Source organism: Falco peregrinus, chromosome 2 (genome assembly GCF_023634155.1).
Source record: "Falco peregrinus isolate bFalPer1 chromosome 2, bFalPer1.pri, whole genome shotgun sequence".
Lineage (NCBI taxonomy): Eukaryota > Metazoa > Chordata > Aves > Falconiformes > Falconidae > Falco > Falco peregrinus.
This window is the reverse complement of record NC_073722.1, coordinates 23,331,395-23,353,754: the sequence shown is the minus strand read 5'-3', so window position 1 is coordinate 23,353,754 and position 22,360 is coordinate 23,331,395. Positions and strand designations below refer to the sequence as shown.

Below are 22,360 nucleotides of genomic sequence, written 5' to 3'. Positions count from 1 at the left end.
GAAATGCCAGCAGACTTGGAATTTGTGTCCTGCTGTTTTAGGCCCGGGGCCAGGATCCATCCCGAGAAACTGCCACATGATGCGACAGAATAGATGGCTGCATAACCCTGTTAAAGACAGCCTGGCCGCGGCCTGGGCTTGCTGACATCCTTGTCCATCATGAGCCTGCAAAAGCCTGGAGAAGATGAGCTTGGCCTGAGAACATTCCATCCGCAGCAAAGCGCTTTCCAGAAGGAAAGGCATAAAAAATGGCACTTGTATCTTGCTGTGCCACAGGCATCTCCTGGCTGGGTGCTTCGGGCACCGGGAGCTGCTTTTAGGGAGCCGTTCGTGCCGTGGAAAGGCAGGGCGCTGGCTGCCTGTGTCCCCTTGATGCATGTACCTGGGGTGCCCCCCGGACCCCCTGATGTGATGCTGAGCAGTGAGGGCAGGCAGCGCAACCCCATCCAGCCATGGCAGGAGGGGGCCTCTGTCCCCCGACCCCCGAGAGCAGAGGGATGCCCTGGCAAGGTGCATTAATTTCTTTACAACCGTTAAGTTGTACCCAGGCAGGAGCCGGCGTGGCCCTGGGAAGGCACGGGGCACAGCGGGCACCCGAGCACCCGGCTCCGTGATGCTCCGGTGCGGTGCTCAGCACCCAGCCCCGCTGCTGGGGGCCCAGTTGCCCCCCCCGGGCAGGCACCCAGCCCCAGCGGCCCCCCCCAGCCCCTCGCCGCTGCCGCAGCCGCCCCTCCCGCCGGTGCCCGGTGCCGGCAGGTGCCGCTGTCCGCCCGGGGCCGCTGCCGGAGCGGGGCGGCGGCGGGGGCCGGAGCGGGGCCGGCCGGGGCGTCCCTCCCGCCGCGGCTGCCAGCGCCGCCGGCACCATGGGCTGCTGCTGCCGCCTCCTCCTCGCCCTCCTCCTCCTCCCGGCAGGTAAGCGCCCACCGCTGCACCGGGCTGGGGGGGGGGGGGGCGGGTGGGGTGTGTACCGGTACCGGGGAGCCCCGCGGGTGGGCTGGGAGCCGTGCGTGGGGGTGGGAGGGCAGACCCCCCCCCCTTGCCGGGGACAGCCCGGCTCCCTGGCGGCAGAGGCAGGATGCCCGGGGACGGGCTCCACACAGCCGGCACCCCCACTGCTCCCAACCGCAGCCCCGACACCCGTGGGGCCAGGCGAGAGGGGCTCTGCCCCTCTTTTCCTCGACCCCTGCCCCACAGAGGGGTCCCTGGCTGGCCTGAAGCCGGGGTGCAGCAGGACAACTTCAGGGGACCGCCAGCAGCTCCTTGGTGGCAGCCCCCCACCCGGGCTGGCACAACCCCCCCAGCCTCGCACCCCCCTTCCCAGCACGGTCACTGCTTTGAAGCAGCTTTTATCACTCGCCCCAGCCTTGAGCAGATGCTTCTGCACACCCAGCGCCTGGTGCTTTTCCAACCAGCCAAAGGCATCTCCCTCCACCTGCCCCCCGGCAATTTCATGCCCCCATTTCATAGAAACGCCCCGATTTGACATTTTTCCCCCGACTACAACAGTCAGAGGAGTCAGTTCGGTCCCCGGCCAGCCCAACAGTGAGGACTTTCAAATGACAGCAGGCACAGGTTATCCCTCTGTCCAAACTGGGTTTTTAATAAACACCACAAAGAGCTGCTTGATCAGAAACATGAAAAGCACACTTGCATAACCAAGCGACGGGGACGTGCACAAGGAAAAACACACTGGGCAAAGCTGCTGTGAAACTGCCACCAGCATGCAGCAGCGCGAGGGGCAAGGCTGGGCGAGGTTTTGAGCTCCCTGTGGAAACCCACAGCCAGCAGCCGCGGTCCCACACCGGCAGCTGGGGAGGTCACATCTGTGGGGACAGCAAAGCATCATCCTGGACCACATCACCTTGTGGGAGACCTTCCCCTGTTCAGTGACCCCACTGGTGCAAGAGGAGGGAGAACCAGCTAAATCCTTCTCCTTGGGAAGGGGGAGTTTGCCAATATGCTCTTCTTTCTGTACTTTCCAAACAAGCGCATTTGGGAGGGATGGGGATGAACCTACATTTTGCTCCGCAGGGATGCTGGGGATGCTGCTCACCTCCTTTGCGGGCTTCTGCCTGGCCCCGATTCAGCCGCCGCCTTGGCGAGCGGCTCCAGAGCAGCCAGCCGCTGCTGGGAGTCAGCCCTCAGCCACTTTGGGGTTGGGAGGCGGGTTTTTCCCAGTGCCTGGGCCAAACCCGAAGCTGTTCCCACGACCATCCCTCTCTAAAGCACCAATGCTTGGCAGAAAAGCCAGGAAATATTTCCCTGGAGTATAGTCCCACAGCTCTCGGGCTGCTCTCAAACACCCCCAAAGCCCCAGATCTTTCGGGTACTTTCTACAACTTTTTTGTCCCATCAAAATAACACTTAAAGATATGTATTTATCACCCATGAGAAAAAAAAAAAAAAGCATGATTTAAATATGTTTCAAGCTCATTCTTTGGGGCTCAGTGATAAAGAGGACGTCACTGGGTAGGAGTAATACAGGGCTGAGCTTTGCCTGGCCACATAATGAAATAATGGCAACTTGCACAAGGAAGTTTTTATCCTGTTATTACTTCTTACTCGGGATGTAAATTCAAACCTGCTTTGCTTTCCTGAAGTGATGCCCAGCCCCATATGCACACCTGGTCGCCGCAGCCCCAAGCCTGCTCTCCCATATAGCAATTCACCCTGCTCCAGTGGCTGAGGCATTTTAACGTCCCTGCAAAAGGGACCTTTCAGCTTTAAAGGCTTTGGGTGCTTCTGCAAGGAGCTTCCAGGGGGGAAAAGCTGCTTTTTGGGGGCACCACAGGCTGTTTTCAGCACTCCTGGCCCTACTCACCTCTATGTGAGCTGGAGCACAGGGGAGATGGGTAGTTAATTATTCACTCCCAGCCTAAACAAGCAAGCAACAGCTTCAGCTTCTAATCCCAAAGGATGCTCAAAACCCCCTCTGCTGAACCCAACTGCTTCCCCTCCTGGGGCAGGCTGGGATGGGGCTGGTGCATGTTTAAAGCTGCACCTAGAAGCCGTAATTAGCAGCCAGCCAGGAAAATTAACTGGTGTTTGTTCACTTGGGCAGAACTGCTGTTTGCAACACACCTGGGCAGCTCAAGAGCCATATCAAAGATATCTGCCCGGGAAAATGCATTTTGAGGGGGTCCTAGCCCAACTGCACAGGCAGGTCTCTCTGCCAGCCTCCCAGCCCAAGGAGCTGACACGGCTCCTCCTCTGGTGGTGCAACATCCCAGGGAAATAAGCACAGCATACGCATATTTGCGCATTTCAGAAATATAACATGTGATATCTAAAGTATTTTTTTATTTATATCAAGCAAAAATAATTTTAGGAAGAAGCTGGTGCTGCAAACTCTTGCTCTTAATAAGGGCAGAAGGTGGCACCAAGAGGAACAGTTCCCACGCTGCCCAGCAGCCTCCTTAGGCCCAGCAATCGGCTAACGCCACCAAGGCAGGTGACCGCCTGCCAGCACACCCCACCCCAAGGGGGACAGAGGGCCCTGCCAGTCAGGGGTTCTCCAGGAACGCAGAGGCCTTCCACCCCAGGTCCTCAGCAGACACCTCTGGCTGCATGGGTTGACCCGTAGCCACAGGTTGCTTTGTCACTCAGCAGGAGAAAAACCTCTGAAGGCTCCTCTTCACCTTCTTCTCTGCTATAATATCATTGCAACTTCAGGATCAAGTGCTTCATGAGTTGAATAATTAAGCAACACTTAGCTTTGTGGAGGGAAACATCATGTTTTCTTTGCACAGAGGGTGGTGTGGCCACCCAGCCCTGCAGCTGCTGTGAAGGGTAGGTTTGCTGGGCACCCAACAGCCCTTGTTGCTGGGTTTGGCCATGCCGGGAGATGGTTGCCTGAGAAGGACTTGGTCACTCACCCCAGGCAAGGAAGAGCTGGTCATAGGGACCATGCAACATGCAGGCAACTGCCTTTATTTTAAAAGTCAGCATTAGCATTTTTCTCTGGGAAGAGCGGTGACTGCAGGATGGTGAAGCTGTCCACCTGGTTCCTCAAGAGCCATCTGCTTGCAACAGCTTTCCTCAGGGTTTGAAGAGTGTGCAAGAGTGAGCCAGGGCTCCTCCGCACTGGCTCCTTACTCCCATGCAATAGGAGCAGCATCTGCTGCTCCCAAACCAGGTTGTGACCCACCAGCCAGCAAAGACCTCACCTGGAGCCTCTCCTCTCTGGCTTGCCCAAAGCCCCCGCCTTGACGCGTTTGGGCGTGGGGATTTTGCCCTTGCCTTTCACAAGAGGCAGGCCAGGCATCCGCAGGAGATGCTGGTACAGCCCCTACATCCAGGGGGTTGATACAGGTGGATTTGCTCAGTAGCAACTCTCTGGTGGAGGGCTGCATCCTCAAGGAGGGCTGCCAAGGGACATCCCCAGGGTGCCCTGGCCAGCTGCATGTTTGGGACAGCCTCTCCCTCAGGGATGGGGCCTCTGGATGGCGAGGGACACGTGGAGACAGCACAAAGATTTCCATTGCCACGCTGTTCCTCTTAGCTACGGAAAGCTTTAGGCTTCAGAGCAATTAGACCTAGACCACTTAACGACCATGCAAAACCAATCACACAGGAAGCCAGTACAGCTCAGCAGTAAATCAGAGCAACTGCTAATTTATTTGGTCTGACAGCCTTGGCTTCTTTACGCCATTATCAGATAGCTTTGCCTTTTACCTGTTGATGTTTCTGGCCCCTGGTGTCCTCACTTGGGTTCTTCCTCCTCTCGCAACCGGTTTTATACCCTCACCCACACAACCTGCCATCGGAAAGCTGGCAACAGCAGGAGCCAAGCAAGCAGCAGCACATCACCCAGGGGTGGTCCTGCTAGTATTAGAGGTCACCAGCATGCACATGCAGTGCCGGAGCTTTGCTACAGACCTGGAGCCACCACAGTGGCCCTGGTTTACTTATGGAAGCTTGACAGCAGCCAGACATGTCCCCAGGATTTACCATTTCCCGGTACCAACCCTGCTGGATGTTGCCTCTGGGATGGCGTGGAAAGCTCGTTGGTGTGCAGAGCTGCCCCTAGACCACCCCATCATCCTTATTTATTGGGGATAACACGGCAGGGCTCTGCAACAGTGCCCTAGAAGCACAGAGGCAGAAGCTCAAAGCCCAAGACAACGACCACATCCTCCCTCTTACTTCTGCCATACCAGTACAGAGCTCAATCAGAGCCTTGTTTACTGCAGCCAGGGCCCTCCAACCAGCGAAGAGGGAGGTGAACACCAAAGCCTAAATTACATAGCGACAGAAAAGGTGAGGCAGCCCAGTGCTGAACAGCTTGAAAAACAAGTTGAACCCAAAGCAAAAACCAGTTTTATTTAGCCTCAGCCACAACAAGGAGACCTTTTGCCGTCCACAGTCAGATGCTAGCAGTTCTATTGCTAAGAAGCAGCAGCACAATCGCACCTGAGCACGAACAAGGGGGAAGGGAACTGCAGAATAACAGCACAAGGTATGGGAATCCCCAGCTACAGAAACCAAAGCCAAGCCAACAAGGTCATGAACAGGAAGTCCTCACCCTATATTTAAACATAAATTGTTTTACTGCTCTGCATCATTTAACCTGGTAATAAACCAACGCATACTGCAGGACCAGAGCAGGCAGGGATGCTCTATCATCATTACACGGTGAGAAGCAGCATAAGAAATGACCTGTAGAAGGTCAAAGAAGATTGTGCACCATCAAACACATCATCCAGAGTGAGCCACACCAGCTTACCTTAGCCTTTAGGGTCCGGTTACTCCTCTAAAAACGTTGAAAGAGAACCTCACTCCATGCACATGCTTTCCTCCCCTAATACCATCATTTATAAATCATCATCCATAACACTTTTCCCAGCAATACTGTACAGAAAGGACACAGCTCCAGCCACCAGCTTTTATGCTGGAGCCCCAGCTGCGCTAACAGCCCCTGAGCACCCCAACAAGCCTCTCCTGGGACCCCCGATCCACGCACCCTCTGCCGACAGGGTCAGGACCTTCACTGAAGCTCAGGCTTCAGCTTTTTGTCTTAGCTGTCTGGGGGTGGTGGTGTACATACACACATACATACAGGCTGTATGTCCCTGTAGTGCCGGGTGGTACTTAGATCTGTGTTGTATGTAAGTTGTCTCTAACCTGTTCATCTTTAACATTCTGATGCTGCTTCTAATTATCTCCTGTGTTGACCCCAGACAATGTATTTCCTTATCTTGAGCAGAGGATGAGGCTGTATCAGCATCCTTCTTTGCCTACTCTGCCTAGATCTTGTGGGTCTATGGTGAAATTAATAGGGAATTTTGCTTTAAGGAGTAGTATGGTCCTTAGTCTATAGCTTAGGTGTGGCCTTAGTCATATGCCTTTGTTAGTGCCTGCCCCAGAAGCAGCTGCTGAGCTGGCACGGGAAGTGGTACCTGACCTTGCTGCACCAGCACAGCATGCTGTGGGTGCTCCACAGACCTTCTGGTTGCAGTGGCTTAGTCTCCTTCTGTTGCTTTCTCTTGTTCAGAAAGGGTGGTTTGGTTCCTCGTGCAAGTACAGTCAGGGCAAGCTGCTGGGAGGGAGGCAAAAATAATATTCATGGTGCAGAAACTTTTATTATCCCTGAGACCTCGGCTGCTAGAGGAGCATCACCTCCTGCAGCTGGGGTACGGGTGCCTTAGTTAATTCAGGCTGAGAGTAGGCATGTGGCGTGTGGGTGAGGTCATGTGGACCTTCTGGTAGTTACATCAGATGTGATGAGTCATAAAGTGAAGCTCGTTAAAAGCTCCATCTCTGCTTTATCAGTGGATGTTTGTTTGCTGTGGCACGGCTGCTCCATCTGATGTCATTCACTTGGGCTGGAGATGTTCCCTTGGTTTTTATGCCATCTTTCAGCTGGCAGAACAATTTAAAAGGTTGCTGCAATTGCTTCTGGAGTACCTCAGAAATGCATTGCTGGGGAGGCTGCCAGCCAGGTCCGGCAGCTGCTTCCCGAGCAGAGCACGAGTGTTCAACTCCTGCCAGGGTGAGACCCCCACCTCTGTGGTGCTCGCAGAAGCCAGAAGAGCACGCAGGTAGCAGAAGGAGGTAACCCATCAGGTGGGAGCGTCATGCCTTGGGGTGGCAGGTGATCAGGGTTAGTAATCCCTAAGAGTGAGATATTTGAATTATAGGGGTTTGGGTTTTTCTTTTTCTTGGCTGTTTTCCATACTCCTAGGGAAGGCAATCTAGAAGAAGGACCTTTGGAAGCTCCTGTGGGGTGGCAAAGTGTGACACTGCTGTTTTCCTTGTCCTGGCAGTCCCCTGCCTGTCTGCTCTGAGCTGGATTCTAGCAGGGTGCTCAACTGCCTTAAGTGAATTAGATGGGCAAATTCCTCAGGGCTGAGCTATCCTCAGTATCCTTTCACAGCTAACATCCTTCGGTCCCTCTGACAAACCCATGTTTGAAGATTTTTTTAGCCTTTGAAGTCATGTGGTCCTAAAAGAAGTTTTCTAGTGTGGTTTTTTTTTTTGTCCCTTATTCCAGCGCACTGCTCTGGTTCCTGCTCACAGCTGCAACTACTATAGACCAGGTGCTGGTAAAAGAAGAAAACCCCCACCTTGGCTTTTCTTTTCCTTTCTGGATGTGTTGGTAGATGACTGGGCTTGCTGGGTGCTCTTCTGGCCACCCAGCTCTGCGGGGACAGGCAGCACCCACCTGTGGGGCAGCCTGTCCAGGAGCTGGGTGCAGTGGCGTGAGGATGCATGGAGCTATCAGCCAAGGGGGTCCTCAGCCATGTCCTTTTTCTCCCCCTCATCCTAACCCGGTTCAGAAGCAGCCTGCATTGCCTCCAGGGTCCCAGCTGGGCTTTTGCTGTTGTGCGCAGGGGCACAGCCTGTACGTGGGGGGGTGATGTGCTGTGGGTGAGAGCCAGGTCCCAGATAACCTGATGGAGATGGTGGCTCGGGGGGAGGAACAAGAGCATAGCAGAGGGCTGGCACAGGCAGGGCTTGCTAGCGGAGGTTAATGCAGCCCAATCGACCTGGAAACCAAAGCCTGGCTGGCAAAGATGCTGCAGGAGCAGGGGGAGATGGGGAAAGCCAGGGCTGAGCCGAGCAGTGAGCTGCCTTCGGCTGCACTTGCTCCCTTGGGAAATGTTCCTGTGACCTGTGACCTGCTTGGCTGGGAGCGCTCAGCCAGCGGCCAAGGATTGTTCCTGCAGCCGGTTTTGGCTCGCCCTCTGAATGTATACCCTTTAGATATTATCGGAAACTTCCTGACTCATCCCAGCTGGCAGTATAGCCAGCTTTTGAAGGTCCCTGTTGGTTTGCCTCCAAAGTTCAAGCAGATCATGAGCTCTGCTGACCCCAAAGCACAAGCAAGCAATGTGGGGTACCAGGATGGCTTTGCAGAGAGGTGGCAAGCTGCCTATGTCCCAGAGAGACTGGAAGCACCTACATTTAGAGAGGTAATAAACTGTCCAGGTGCTACCAGCCCTGGGATGCTTCTGCTGTGCTTGATGGAAAGTGCGACACGCTATGGGCTGCAGGCTCTGCTATGTGTTGAAGTGGCACATCTGAGCCAAGGTGTGATGGAGAAAGGGTTATTTTACCGAAATACGTGGGTGTTGCACCCTGATCTGAAGAGCACCAAGGGTGAAGGGATGCTCAGTTGGGGTTTCAGCATTTCTAGTGCCCTCAGTTTCCACATAGCAGCTGATTTCTGCCCTGGATTAGCCATCTCCAGTGCAAACCTCTTAAAACACCCAAGTGTTGTGCTCAGGGCATGCATGAGCTGTGAGCTCCTTTTGGCAATGCCGTGTCAGGTCAGCTGGGCACCTCCCTCACATCGCTGCTGACTGGTGTAGATTGGGGCAGGGGGGGAAATTAGCCCAACATCCGAGGTCAGAAGTGCTGGGCCAGAGTACCTGGGTTCTTCACTCATGCCTTGATATCTACTTGTATTGCTGATACGCCTTTCCATCCATGCATCTCCAAAGCAGACCCTCTGCTCTCTGGCAGAGACCTCTTGCAGAAGGCCCATGGTGTTAAATCTTTGAGAAAGACTCTGTTGCCCGATGTTCCTCATGAATCCAGCCAGGGATTTCATGTCCCACCCTTGGCCATGAAAACCAGCGGGCTGTGCTGTCCTGAGCTTGTGGGTGATGGCACCTTTGGCTCCTGTGATGGGGGAGGTTGTGGGCTAACGTGCTCGAAGTGGCACGTGTACCTTCTTTCTTTTAAAAAAGGCGATGAAGTTTCAGCAGCCTCCCTTCTTTGTACTCTGCCACTCAAACAAGCGTGTTGGGAAGACTGTATGGGGATACTCCAACCTGGTCAAGAAAGGGCAAGGGGAGGTGTCGGTGTAAAAATGAAAAGGGCACAAATCAACCACATGAACCTCAGTATCATTGAAGAGGCAGGTTCTTGTATCTTGTTTCTGGCCACTGCAAGTGCTGTACCAAATGGTGCGGGTCCCTGGAGGGTGCTCTGGTGCTCTGGACGTCCCACCCCCCTGGCATGGGACCTGCCACTTGCTGCCTGTGGTCCATCAGCCTGGAGAGCTATGCAAGAGTATGGAGCAGCACAGGGGGGAATATCTGGTTTTATGGTGTTGCAGTGTCTGAACTGATCGAGGGAGCCACCAGCCTCTGCAGGAGAAAGGGAATGGGATGCATGGGGACCCATCAGGTTTGTCGGATGGAGCCAGTGCTGTGGGCGGGCTTTGTCCTGGGGAGATGCTGTGGGTGAAGCCAAGCTGTGAAAACCAGTGCGTTCATCCGAACTAGCGGCTTTTCAGCTGGGGATTATGACAGTATTGCAGCTCAAGTTCACATGCCAGTAACTCCCAGGTATTCAACAGGAAGCCTGAGATGTAAACATCTTGGGATGAGGAAACCTCAGAGTGCCCTGTTGACAGCAGAAGCTTTGTGGGAGCCTGGTATGTTTTGAAAAGCTGGGAAGGAGGAGATGGGATGCCTGGGTGCTTCCCCGCTGCTGTGGCAGGGCTGGCTATGGAAACCATAGGTGCTGAGCTAGGTGGCTTGTTTGGTAACCAGACTCCAGCTTGTCATCCATCTCCTCTTCCTTATCCCAAGGTCTACCTGCCTTGCGCCTCAGCAGACAGAGAGCCTGAGGAGCATGAAAGTTCAGAGGCATCTCCAGGTGCCTGTTGCTGGGAGAAGAGCACCCATGGCCTCAGTCCCACCTCTTAGACCTTCCTGCCTGGGAAATGGGGTCCATCACAGCAGTATCTACAGTGCCAGGGGAAAAAATCCTCTGGGTCAAGCATCCGATGGACTTGTGCTCCTAAATGCCTTGGGCTTTAGTAGAAGCCTCCCAGAGCTGGCTTTGAATCCCTGGCCAAGCACGTTAGCAGTGTCTAAACAGAAAATGCCTTCATGATGGATGTGCTGTGCACCCAGCACTTGCTGCAGCCAGCTGGAGGTCCTCAGCTGAGATGTCCCTTCTGCTGTCCTCCTCCACTGAAGGCGTGCAGCCTGAGCAAAGCTGTAGTAGACACCACCAGTCTTCTGTTTACCCTGGCAGCTGAAAACACCCCACACCACCGGTTGGTGAGTCCCTGCTCACCACTGCTTCATCCCACCATTTTTGCACGCGGGTGGTCTTTTCATCTCTCCTTCAGTGTGAGGTGCTGTCCGTGCCCTGGGAGCCTTGTGGCTCTCCTGGGCGCTCAGCAGTGAGGGGCTTTGCTGGAGGAACCCTGTGTTGCACAGCCCTTGCTCCCAAATGTGAGTCCTTCCCGTGCCACTGCTCCTTGGTGCAGCTTTATGCACAATGAAGAGTTGTGTGTGGGGCCAGCAACAGCTCTGTCCCATCTGCACCCATCTCTGGTGCAGGTCTGGTCCTTCCTTGCTCCCTTGGGTGTCACCTCCATGGGTGGCATTTCAGTTAGATGTTGAAGGGACAGCATTAGCTTGGTGGGTGGCTTGGTGATGGGGAGAGAACCTTTATGTACCCACCAGCGATGCCCATACGGTCTGCAAGCTCTGCTCACAAAGACCTACCATGATAGGCATCTGTGCTCTCCGTGTTCTTGTTTCTCACCTAGGTTAGCACCAAACTCCTGTCTCTGGAACAGAAGTGGGAGTTTGGCTTCAGGGTTCCCACAAAACCAGCATTTTCCTGAGTTTTTTTTTGTCCTTAGCACTCACAGAATTAGTTCATTGAGGCTTGTTTGTACTGGAGCAAGTCCTTGCTCTTCCCTATGCTGGGCTTGTGATGTTCTGGGGGTGTAAATAAATGAATGCATGAGAATAAAAATCCATCCCGATGTCACTTAGTGTTGGCATGCTCCTCCCTTGGCCCAGCTGTGCTGAGGGATCTTGCTGCTGGTGCTGGCCCAGTGCAGAGTTTAGCCCTAGAGAGCAGAAGGGGCTGGCAGGGGAGAGAAGAAAAGCCCTAGCAGCCTGCTGGTGGGGACAGGGGAAAAAATGACTCATCTGCATGCTAAGAAATGGAGACGAATGAATGCACAAGGAAACGGGGGGAGAGGAGAAAGAGGCATCTTGTGTTATCATTCCCAGCTGCACGGTGGTGGTTGCTGCCGAGGAGGAGCTTGCTCCCCTGCTGCTTTGCTGGCTGCTGGGAGGAGATGCTGGGAAGATGGAGGGGGTGTTTGGGGACAGGGGGTATCCCAGCCTTGGGAAAAAAAGCTGTTGACCCATGCCAGGGCAACTGGTCTGGTTTAAACCTCACCTCTAGCTACGTATATATATTTCCCATCTCTTCATTTCAGATGGCTCTCAGCATTTTAAAAACGATAAACTTATTCCCAGCTTCATTCCCAAACCCCAAGTTGCCCCAAGGATGTCCCCGTTATTAATTCCTCTTTGTCTTGCTCCTAGGACTGGGTGATGAACCCACAGCATCACTCCTCACCCCTGCCAGGCCCCCCTTCCCCTCCGAGGGGATCCCAGCGGGGCCGGGCTCCAGGGATGCAGCTGTCCCCACGCCAACTCCTGGCCAGCCCTCGCTGCTCATGTCCACGGGACCTGCTGGAGATGGGACGTCTTCTGGGCTGGCAGAGGGAGATGGCCACAATGCCACATCAGCGGCAGCACTGTCCCCTGCTTCTGCTTCTGTCACTGTGAGCTATACCACCACATCCACCATCACCGCAGCAGACAGCCCACCCGTAGCTTCCAACCCCAGCTTGGTGCCACCAACCTTGGAGACAGCCCCAGGTCTTCGGACAGCAAATACCGCCAGCTTGGCAGGAGGCAGGGTGGATTTGGGGACAACTCCCAGCCCCAGTGGTACAGCTGCATCCTCCTCTTCCTCCTCTTCCCTCTCCACCGGCGACCTGTACTCATCCCCTGGGACAGTCTTGTCCTCACCACCTGTCCTCATGAGCTCTGGCACCACCCAGCCACCGGCACTGACCAAGGATGTCCCTTCCTGGGGGACGCTGGCCATGGCATCAGGCCTGGCCGTGGAGCTGACATCCCCCCCAGTGACTGCAACAAGCCCTCCTGCAGCCGAGGCCACGGCCACCGGCAAAACCACCCTCTCCACTGGCATCACCATGGAAGAGGTCCCACGCGCCTTGAGCGCAGGTGAGCACCACCGCTCTCCATATGCATATGTAGAAATAATGTCAACCTCAAGGTGCTTATCTAAGAGGGGAAGACCCCCCAGATGGGAAGGGAAGAGGTAGGCAGCTTTCTGAGAGCACCATTCAGCAAAAGCTGAGCTTCCCTGGAGAAGCCTGCACCATCTGTTCCACCAGTGGAGACAGGGAGTCCTAGATCCCAAACCTCAGTTGCCCGGAGGCGTGAATAAAATCTTTAGCTGTAAATTTGAGCTGAAACATTTAAGGATGAGAGGAAACAAGTACCTGGATGGTGGGTGCAGCCTGAGCTAGGAAGATGTAGGTTTTGCTTCTCCCTCCTGGAGACCTCATTAAGCTGATGCCAGCTTTCTCCTGTCCTCTTCCGCAAGCTCAGGTAGCTCCGAAGTGCTTCATAAGGCCAGAAAAGGGAGGGATCTGGAGGTTTTTCTGGCCTTGGCTCAGCACTAAATGCTGCCTGGTGCTGAGAGAGCATCAAGGAGCCAGGCCATAGTCCGCAAGCAAAGCCCAGCTATGGTTTATCCCAGTCCTCCTGCCCTGCCTTTACGGGAAGGGGGTTGTTACAAAAAATATAGGGATGCCCAGCATCCTCCGGAGGAGCTTTGGGAAGCGGTGAGGGAATATTCCCCCCAGGCAGAGACGGCTGGTACAGGTGTACCAGGACAGGCCGGGGTGTGGGGCTGAGACTGGGGGGGCTGAGTGCTGCCCTTTCTGTTGGACCCTCTGCAGGGAGCATCGTGGCCATAACTGTGACGGTCATCGTGGTGGTGGTGCTGGTTTTCGGGGCAGCAGCGTACCTCAAGATCAGGTAAGGCTGTTTTGGGGGCAGGGTCCTTGAGCTGTGCCCCACACCTCACCCCCCCACCTCCCCGAGGCTGCAGCCCCTCTCACCACCTCAAGGGTGATGCTCAGGGGCAAAGCCCTGGGGAAATGCTGTCCCTAAGCCCGGCAGGGTGATGTGCAGACACCAGCAAGGTTGTATTTTCTACCACGTTATATTGAAAAGCAGAATTTTTCTCCCTCATTTTACAACAGCCTCACTCAAATGCCAGAGACGCTGTTCAGCATAGTCATAACCAGTAATTATCCCTAGGGCAAGCTGCTACCACGGGTCTCACCGTGACTTAGACAATAAACAGCAGCAAGGCCCAGTGCTGAGCATCTTTAATGAGGCTTTGACAACAACTAAGATGAGCAAAGGTCTTGTTTTTAATTCCTTGACATGTCCCAGTGTGGTTTAATAGGGGCAAAACCCTGCCTGGGCTTATTTGCTGTCCTGATGCTTCCTGCTAAAATATCCCAAACCTAGTACATGCTTTTTTTTTTTGCCTTTTTTTTTTTTCTTCACCCCACAGTAAAATAAGTCATAAAGCACCAAAGCAAGCAGTAATGCCGGGTGGTTTGCTTTCCTCTGGCAGGCACTCCTCCTACGGCAGGCTTTTGGATGACCACGACTACGGCTCCTGGGGCAACTACAACAACCCCCTCTATGACGACTCCTAGCAGGGATGAGGAGGAAAAAAAAAAATAAATTCCTTAATTTATAACCGCTTCTGCAGCAGAACATCCGCTGTCGAGGAGATGCCTGGGCACTGAGCCACCGCTGCGGGCAGGATCATGGTGGGTCCGGTGGATGACAGGCAACTGGAGGGCGGGCGGGTGTGCAGCACCCACAATAAACATGAATTTTGGCCTTTGCGTAGGAAATTCTGGGTCCTGGGACATGTCGGCCACTTGGTTTGTAGGCAAGGGAACCCAAATTCCCCAGGGGGAAGGGTGGGGGGAGGATGGAGGTTCAGCCAGTGCCATGGCATCCTTTGAAATGCCTCTGCCCCACGGCTCGGGGGGGACACAGTGGGTGCTGAGCCAGGACCAGCAGTGTGCAGCAGTCTCCCGTGCTTTCACATGCCCCTTCCTCCAAAATCACCTCCCTCCATCACCCCACTACAAAATCCTTTGCCTTGCCAGGGGCCATGAGCAGTTACGGGGCTGCTCCATTGCTGCTCCCTTGCTTTTCCTGCAGGTGCTTCTGTGCAGAAGATCGTAGTTTCATTTTTTTCCATTTAATTGTGGTTTTTTCCCTCCAAACGCAGCCTGGGAGCCTGTGGGAAGATGCATTGACCACCCACACTCCTGGGTCGAGAGGTGCCCCATTTCACACATGTGGGTGCTTGCTCTGCAGCTTTATTTTTAAAACTTGGCTGCTAAAACACAGCAACGTGGGTTTTTTCATCCCCAATTTCTGCATTCAGCTACTAGAAGCAGAGGGGTGGCTGATGGCAGGGTTGGTTTGGGGAGGGGATGCTCACCCTGGCCCACATCCCCCTGCTCAGCCACTTCTGCCTCTGGCTAAATCCCCTGTCAGCGAAGAGCAAAGCCCTCTCAGTGTGGCCTTAATAAATAAATCAGCACTAAACGACACTGCAAAGGTTTGGGGCATCCCAGCAGCCCCCAGAGCTGGTCACCATCACCCCAGGGGTTGTGGACAGGCTGCTTCTCGCAGACCCTCAGCAAGATGATGGCACCACCGAGTTTCTGGAGGGGTTTTGGGGAAGGCAGCATCATCCCTGCACAGGTTGGGATGCACCAGTTTGCAACGTTTTACACCCCTGTTCTCCGTTACCAACTGTTTTCTTGCATGGGGAGGGCATGAGGTTCACTGGGCATCCTCCAAGCTACTCTTTGCTGAAGGCCCGAAGCAGCAGGGCACTGCCCGCTATAGGGAGGGCAGCCGAGAAGAAGCTGCTGTTCCCTATGGGGCGCAAGCAGACGAGGCAGGAGAGGCTCAGGCCATCTCACCTGAAACGCAGGTGTCTGCTTCAGCTTATTTGGCATTGGCTGCACAGGCTGGGAAACAGGCTCTGCCGTTTGCCCTGGCTGCTAAGCGAAGTGTCCCCGGGAACATCAAAGCTTGGGGCATTTGCATGATTGCTTCCTGCAACAGATGCATCATCTCTTGATTTTCATCAAGCGAGTGTAATAAACCCAGCCGGCACCTAATAGCCACCTGAAAAGGTCAGGAGAAATGAGGACACCTCTTCCAGCTCTGCTTCCCAAAGGGAAATGCCATCATTATCCATTTCCCTTTGCCTTCTGAGCCTTGTTTAGCCTCTTCAGTAGCCCATCCTCTTGCTTCCCTTTCCATGTTAGCGCTGGTCGGGTGGCTGGACAGCAAGATGTCTGCACAGGCTTTGCCAGCACCAAGGCCACCTGCTAAGCCGTGGGTGTTGAGCTGCTCCTCCCCCGCTTCTAGTTCAAACGGTAGAAACAGAGAATAAAGAGCATTATTAGATATCATATATAAAGAACAGTCATTGCACCTTCAAACCACCAGCAGCCCGGGGAACTGCTGGGGCTGGGAGTGTATATGGGGTGAAATTTATGGCTCTGTATCCCACTCGCCTTCTTCCCTGGGATAGCAACCTGCCAGCTGCTCGCTGTTCCAGCCAGGCTCCGGAGAGATGGGATGTGTTTAGGGAGGCAGGGGGAGAGAAGGGAGCATGATGCTGAGGCATCACAGCAGTGGCACAGGCTCTGAGGGTGCTCGGGGTGAGCAAAACTCCCTCCTACCTTTCTGGCAGCCAAGAAGCAGCAAATTAGGCCACCTTGGCTAATAAAAACCACAAACTGAATAAAAAAAACCCCACTCTTCTTCTGTTTTAATAAATTTGATGGTACGGTGCTGTATTTGCCCTCCCCGAAGCCACACAGAAAAGGCTATCCCTTGCCCCTGCTGGCAAGAAGTGGTCCACCGGGGAGCCCCTCTGCTTTGCTTGGCTTTAAAACCCTCCTGAGCTACAGCTCAATATTGTCCAGCAACAGCAAAGAGCAGGCATTAAAAAAACAAAACCATCCCAAAAGTATTAAAATGTCACTCACTTTGCTCAGATGCTGCTGCATAAGTGAGGGAATAAAGGGAGAGGAAAAGCCATCACCGTTACTTAAAAAAAAAAAAAAAAAAATCCCCAGGGGAATCAATTCCTTTTTCACAAAGGAGAACAGAAATCCAGTGTCATCTAATGCAGGACACTGAGTTTCTAGGAGGAAGGTTTGGCCAAGAAACTAAGCCAGCCCTCGTCAGCATGGGCTGATGGCACATGCAAATTCACACTTCATCCTGGCACCAGCGCTGACAACCAGAGATGCCACCTTGTCCCCAGCGCCACGCAGCTGCGGGTCCACAAGACTGACACACAGGGTCCGCTTTCCTGCTCAGCCCTATGCCTGGATTGCTTAAAATGAATGAATCTCTCTTTGCCTTCAATGCGAGGAAGAATGTGTACATATTTGGGGGGATATCCTGGGGTGAAAAGAGGTTCTGCGCTTCCTGCAAGAGCCTGGGACCAGAACCCATCCCAGTGCCTTCTCTTTGCTCCTCGGTGTGGCGTAAGCAGCAAGGCAAAGCCTCTACCCTATGGCGCTCAGCTGGTGGGTCAGGTGAAGCAAGAAAGGATGGAGATGGACATCCCACCATGGGCATGGCTCCAACCTCCCACCCATCACCCTGGCCTCAAGCCCGGGGAAGGGAAGGCACACCGGGTGGGAGTGGTGACCCTCACTGGGGTGCCCTCTCCCCTTCCTAAAGGCATTTACACGGCACCAGAGCTCCAGCCTTACCTCCCCCCCTGGTGAAAAGGGGCTTCTTGCCAAACCACTTGTGTGTTTTAATGGCACTCACTGCTGGGGGTGGAGAGGAAGGCGCGAGGCTCTTACCAGCTGGCTCCGAGCAGCAGATTGTCAATGAATACATCACGTTTGTTCCCACAGTTTGGAAATGGAGCCAGAAACAGCAGGCTGGGATACGTCAGCAGGCTGGGATACATGCTGTGGTACCACCCCTGCAACTCAGAGCATCCTCCTTAAAATGAAAGGGGTAAAGGAAGCTGAGCCAGGCTCCCAGCTCGGGGCCAAAAATAGCTGGGGAAGGGCTTGCCAGGCTGAGTACTGTGGGATACAGCCCATAAAGCTCCAAGGCATTGCTGGGTGAAACCCAGCATCAGCCTCAGATAAAAACTGTGAGGACAGAGGCAGGGACCGGGAGCGAGGTGCAGAGATGCCCTGACTCTGCCCACATGGGGATGGTGCAAGTCAGTCCACTGCACAGCGGCAGGGTTGTTAAATACATTGTTTTGTGAAGAATAAAGAGGGGGGAGTTATTTCAGCTAACCCCAGGTCAAGCCAGGGCTGTCCCCAAGCCTCTGCAAGGCGGAACTCGAACAGCCCCATCACAGCCTGTCTGCCCAGAAACCACACAGCCCAGTTCAGATGCCTGCTGGATTTGGGAATTTCAGGGTTACCAGGTGACGGGGGTCTGCTGGAGGAAGGATGCTGTACTGGCAGCTCTGATATGGGGCAGAGGGAACCAGTGCCAAGACCGCACCAAAGGGCTTTCCTGGGTGACCACACCACAGACGCACGGGGCTTTGCACCTTATTTACTCATAATGCACCTGCCCTGCGATATGGATAATGTGTTGGTGCCTACAGCACTGGGGCCAAGGTGGAAGGCAGACTAACAAATACCAGATGCACTTGTCAAGTGGAAAAAAACACTTTGATACCGGGGAAGGATGCCTGTGTTCAAGGTGATGGCTACAAACACCCCTCCCACATTCCCACCTCATACCCTCCAGCTTGCCCAGGGACTTCTGTGCTCCTCGCACTACTATGGCAGGGAGGAAAGGAAAAAAAACAAACAGCCAGGACATGCCATGATAATTATAATAATAATAAATCACCCTTTTTTTTCTCCTTTCCTTCTTTTTTTAAAAAAGATAAGTAACTCCCTGCCGTGAGCTTGTTTTATTTACGAAAATAGTAAACTCCCATTTTTTCCCAAAGGCTTCCCACCTCCCCCACGTTGGCTCACTTTCATCTCAGAGATATTTTATTTATATATAAAAAATAGTTCACGTAGCTCTGTGTGGAACATCCTATTCCCTCAGCCTCTCAGGCAGCAGCAGGGTCTGGCAGCCACACTGCAGATGACGTGATCCCTCTCCAGGTCTCAGAGGCAGCCCTTGGTTGTAGCCTCCAGGAGCAATAAAGCTCATTAGGTGAGCTAATTGCCTGCCAGGTGAGAGCATGGCATGTTAAGCACACTGCAGCTCGGACCAGAGCTGAGGGTATCACCCTGTCCTTGCAGCCCACGTCCCTACAGCTCCAGCTTCCAACAGGTGACTTCCCACCAAAAACCCATCACAAAGTTTGCAACACAAGGACCAAACATCCCCGAATCTGCCTCCGCAGCCCACTCAGCAGGCGCCGCTGGCTTGCGGTGCTCTTTGGCTGCTGCTCCTATTCAAAGGTTGTTTCTCAAGTACCAGGCAGCTCAGGGAGACCCTCACCTTCCTCTCTCGTGGCTCACCACCACCTCCAATAAAACCACTTGGCCTTCAGCCCACCCAACTTATCTTCCTGGATGCTACAGCAAGATTTGTGCATTTTTATTTTTAGCCCTTTATTTATTTTTACTACCCCTCCGGATTGGTTGAGCAGAGGTGATGCTGCAGTTCTCAGTGTTTAAACAGAGATAAATCTATTATCTATTTCCCAATCCCATAAAAAATAAGCAAACACCTTGTCAGCAAATCACCTTCGCCGTCTCCCGCTATACCTTGTGCCAGAGGGTTTGGAGCTCACACCAGAGCCCCACTGAGCGCCTGGGGGTGTCTGCCAGCCCACCAGGGCCACAGCGAGGAGCCTGGAGCTACTTCCCCCATGGACCTCAAAAGGGAACATCCAAGCTGGACTAGAGAGCCCTCACTCCAGAAAAAGCTTGCTGCAAACCCTTGTTGTAAGCCTCTCGAGGCAGAGATGAAGCCAGCTCAGTGTCAGCAGCCAAGAGCAGCCTCAGGTGCCCAACACAAGGTAAGACCCCGCTGGGGAGGTTTTCTGCTCCCCAGCATCCCAGTGCAGCCAGGGCAGGGTGAAGGTCTGAGCTCTGGCAAGCAAACAGCACCTCTGCCTGGGCTGAGGGGCACAACCAAGAGCCATCAGCCTCTGGTGGGAGGTCACCCTTGGAGCAACCTCCTAAGGGTGTACTGGAGCCCACCCACCATCCTGCCACCTCCCTTCCTATAAAGAGCCAGGAGCTCCAGGTACTTCATTTCTTTATCTTGCCAACGAAGCTATTTGCAAGCAGAGCCAGAAAAGTAAGTGTTGAAGGCCTAGCCATTTCTCACAAGTCTTCAGATAATCCATCATTTTGCAATTATTTCCACAGGTTTTTTCCTGTGAAAAAGGAAGGGTGGTTTTTTTCCACAGAGCACCCAGACTTCTTCCACTCACCCTATCCCACCTGCTCAGCCCAGCACCAGCTATATTACAGGGACCTGGATTTGCAACTCCACCAACCCTGAGGGACTCCCATCCTGAAAAGCTGTAGGAGATGAGCGAGAGGAGGAAAGCAGGGGGGACCAGCACCTCAAGGTCCCTGCAAGGCTCTGCTCCAGCCTCTGCCACCCAGACCAGAGCCAGCTCCTTGCAGATGACACAGGAATCGATCCAGGCAACAGAGAGCAATTATTTCACCACAGTGTGAAGTGACAAGTTCCAAGTCCCATATGCAAACTGCCCCCCAGCTCCAACTGGGACCATCAAGGAGAAAAAGCAAGAAAATCAACCCGTTCCTAATACGAGGGCCCTGGCACACCCCTGGGCTGAGCCAGCCCTGCTTGGAGCTGGAGAAACAGATGCTCTGCTAGCCCTCCGAGTTATAAATAGCACAGCATGACGAGCCTTCCCCTAATTGTGTTCCTTCCAGTTGGAAAGTAAAAAACAGATGGTTTCTCTGCAGCTGGGCAGGGGCAAGACATCAGCCTCGGCCCCGGGGAAGCCAGGACTCTTCTGCTGTGGGACAAGGGGTTTTAAGCGTGCACAAGCAAGGAGGAACCTGCACAGCTTCAGGGAAGGTTCTTTCTCCCACCACCGGAGTGCTCCCTGCCTTTCCCCAAGCCCTCCTAGGGATGCAGATCGAAAACACACTGCTGCTGCTTCAGCAGAGCTCAGGGTTGGGTTGCAGAGCTGCTGCCACCAGCTGAGCATCTGCCAGCGCTGGGGTACCACCCCAGCACCCATCCAGCTCCAGCCTTGCACCCACACACCCACCCCCAGGCACACAGCCAGCTTGAGAGGAGCCCACGGGAGGGGAAGGCTGTACAGGAGGTTTAATATGCAATAGCCCTACTTCCCCCTGCCCCTCCCAGCAAATAAAGTTATTGGACCCAAGGCCACCAGACCACACTTAACTGCTTTCTGCCAGCAAGCCAAAAACCACACCAGCATCATTAAAACCATCCTTCCAGCTCAGAATTGGGGATCCCCTTTCCCCACTGCTCCTGAGCCGTTGCCCTGCACCTTCCCGCAGGGATGGAGGGCTCAGCTGAGCCTCCTGGTCCAGCATCGCTTCACTTGTTGGCTTCACGAGTCCCTCTCCCAAGTTTTGCACACTCCAGCAGGCCCTGGCTGTATTAATAGCTCCGCTCACCTTGTTTGCACCCGCAGCCCTTGCACCTGGTAAAACACTACATATTTCCCCACAAGGCAGCGATAATCCCATCTGCTCCTGATTTTGCCCTACACCGGCGACCAAGGCTTGATTTCAGGTGGCAGGAACTTGCTGCCATGCCCTGCAGCATCAAGACAGCTTTGCAACAGCTCCCTTAGCCGGCAGGCAGCCCTGGCCCAGCCACCACGCTGCCTTCATCCCAGGACCATCACACGCCTCTGATCCAAGCATCCTTCCCACTCCTGGCAGCACTTGTCTGCTTGGACACATTGGAACTCAGGCAACACACAGTAGGATGGAGATGAGTGGCACCGTGCCCGCCCCAGGGAAACACCCAAGGTCAATACCACGTCTCTCCCCTTGATGCCAGCCCACAGCAAGGATGGAAAGCAGCACCAGCTCACCCTTACACAAATCACGGGTCTGACTGCCCCACAACCTGTCCCACATTCCCTGTGCAGAGGCTGAGCAGACCCTGCTGCTCTGTTAAAGCAGAGGGACCAGGATGCAGGGCACCAGCCTCCCCAGATGCACCAGTCCCTGGGAGGATGGGACTGAACCCCAGGGACGTGGGAATGAAGCCCACTTGGCACAACAGCACCGCTCCTGTGCCACTCTACAGGACTCCCTCCCCGCAAAAGGGGACCATATCCAGCATGTCCACGGGCCGGGGCAGCAAAGCTCAGTGCAGCACCTTCCATCCCATATACCAGCTCCTTGCCTGTCTTCATCCACTGTATCGATCTTTATCACCTCGGAAAGACGTTTGTTTTTCTGCCATGCAATGCAATTTATTTCCCTGGCAAAGGGAGTGAAGGGCTTGGTGCCAAGCTAAATGCACGATACAGCGGTTCAGCTGGTGGCATCGGGTTCTCCAGCTGCCTGCCTTGCTTTGCAAGAGGCAAATACCAAAAGCAGGAGAGCAAAAGGTCAGAATCAGCTGGATGCCACCCCCAAAACCATTTTCCTTCTCAACCCAATACAAAAGTCCAGCTGGGGAGGGAGCTGCTCTTCCCAAGCTCAGCTCAGCTAAGGGTTCTCTTTCAGCCTCCTCTTGTGGTTGGAACCCAAATGGAATTATTTCCAGCTGGGATAAAATTATCTCACCATTTAGCATCAAATCTGTTTGGTTGCGGACTTGACCAGCAGGGTTTTACAATTAGCAACACAGTCAAAGGCTACTTCGCTATTGAGTTGGCTTCCCAGCTGCACCATGATATTATCAGCTAAACGAACTGACAAAACTATTGCAGGGGGAAGAAAAGAAAAAAAAAAAGAAACAGAAAAAAAAAGAAAAAAAAGAAAAAAAAGAAA

At 53.9% G+C, this 22,360-nt stretch overlaps 1 protein-coding gene across 1 annotated transcript; it reads left to right on the top strand.

Moving 5' to 3' along the window:
• The first annotated feature begins 772 nt into the window (after positions 1 to 772).
• PARM1 (prostate androgen-regulated mucin-like protein 1) lies at positions 773 to 16,179 on the top strand. Its single transcript, XM_055797769.1, has 4 exons — positions 773 to 912; positions 11,814 to 12,524; positions 13,268 to 13,346; positions 13,957 to 16,179. The coding sequence occupies exons 1-4, from the start codon at positions 864 to 866 to the stop codon at positions 14,039 to 14,041; spliced, it is 924 nt and encodes a 307-aa protein (XP_055653744.1). The 5' UTR covers positions 773 to 863; the 3' UTR covers positions 14,042 to 16,179.
• The last annotated feature ends 6,181 nt before the right edge of the window (positions 16,180 to 22,360 follow it).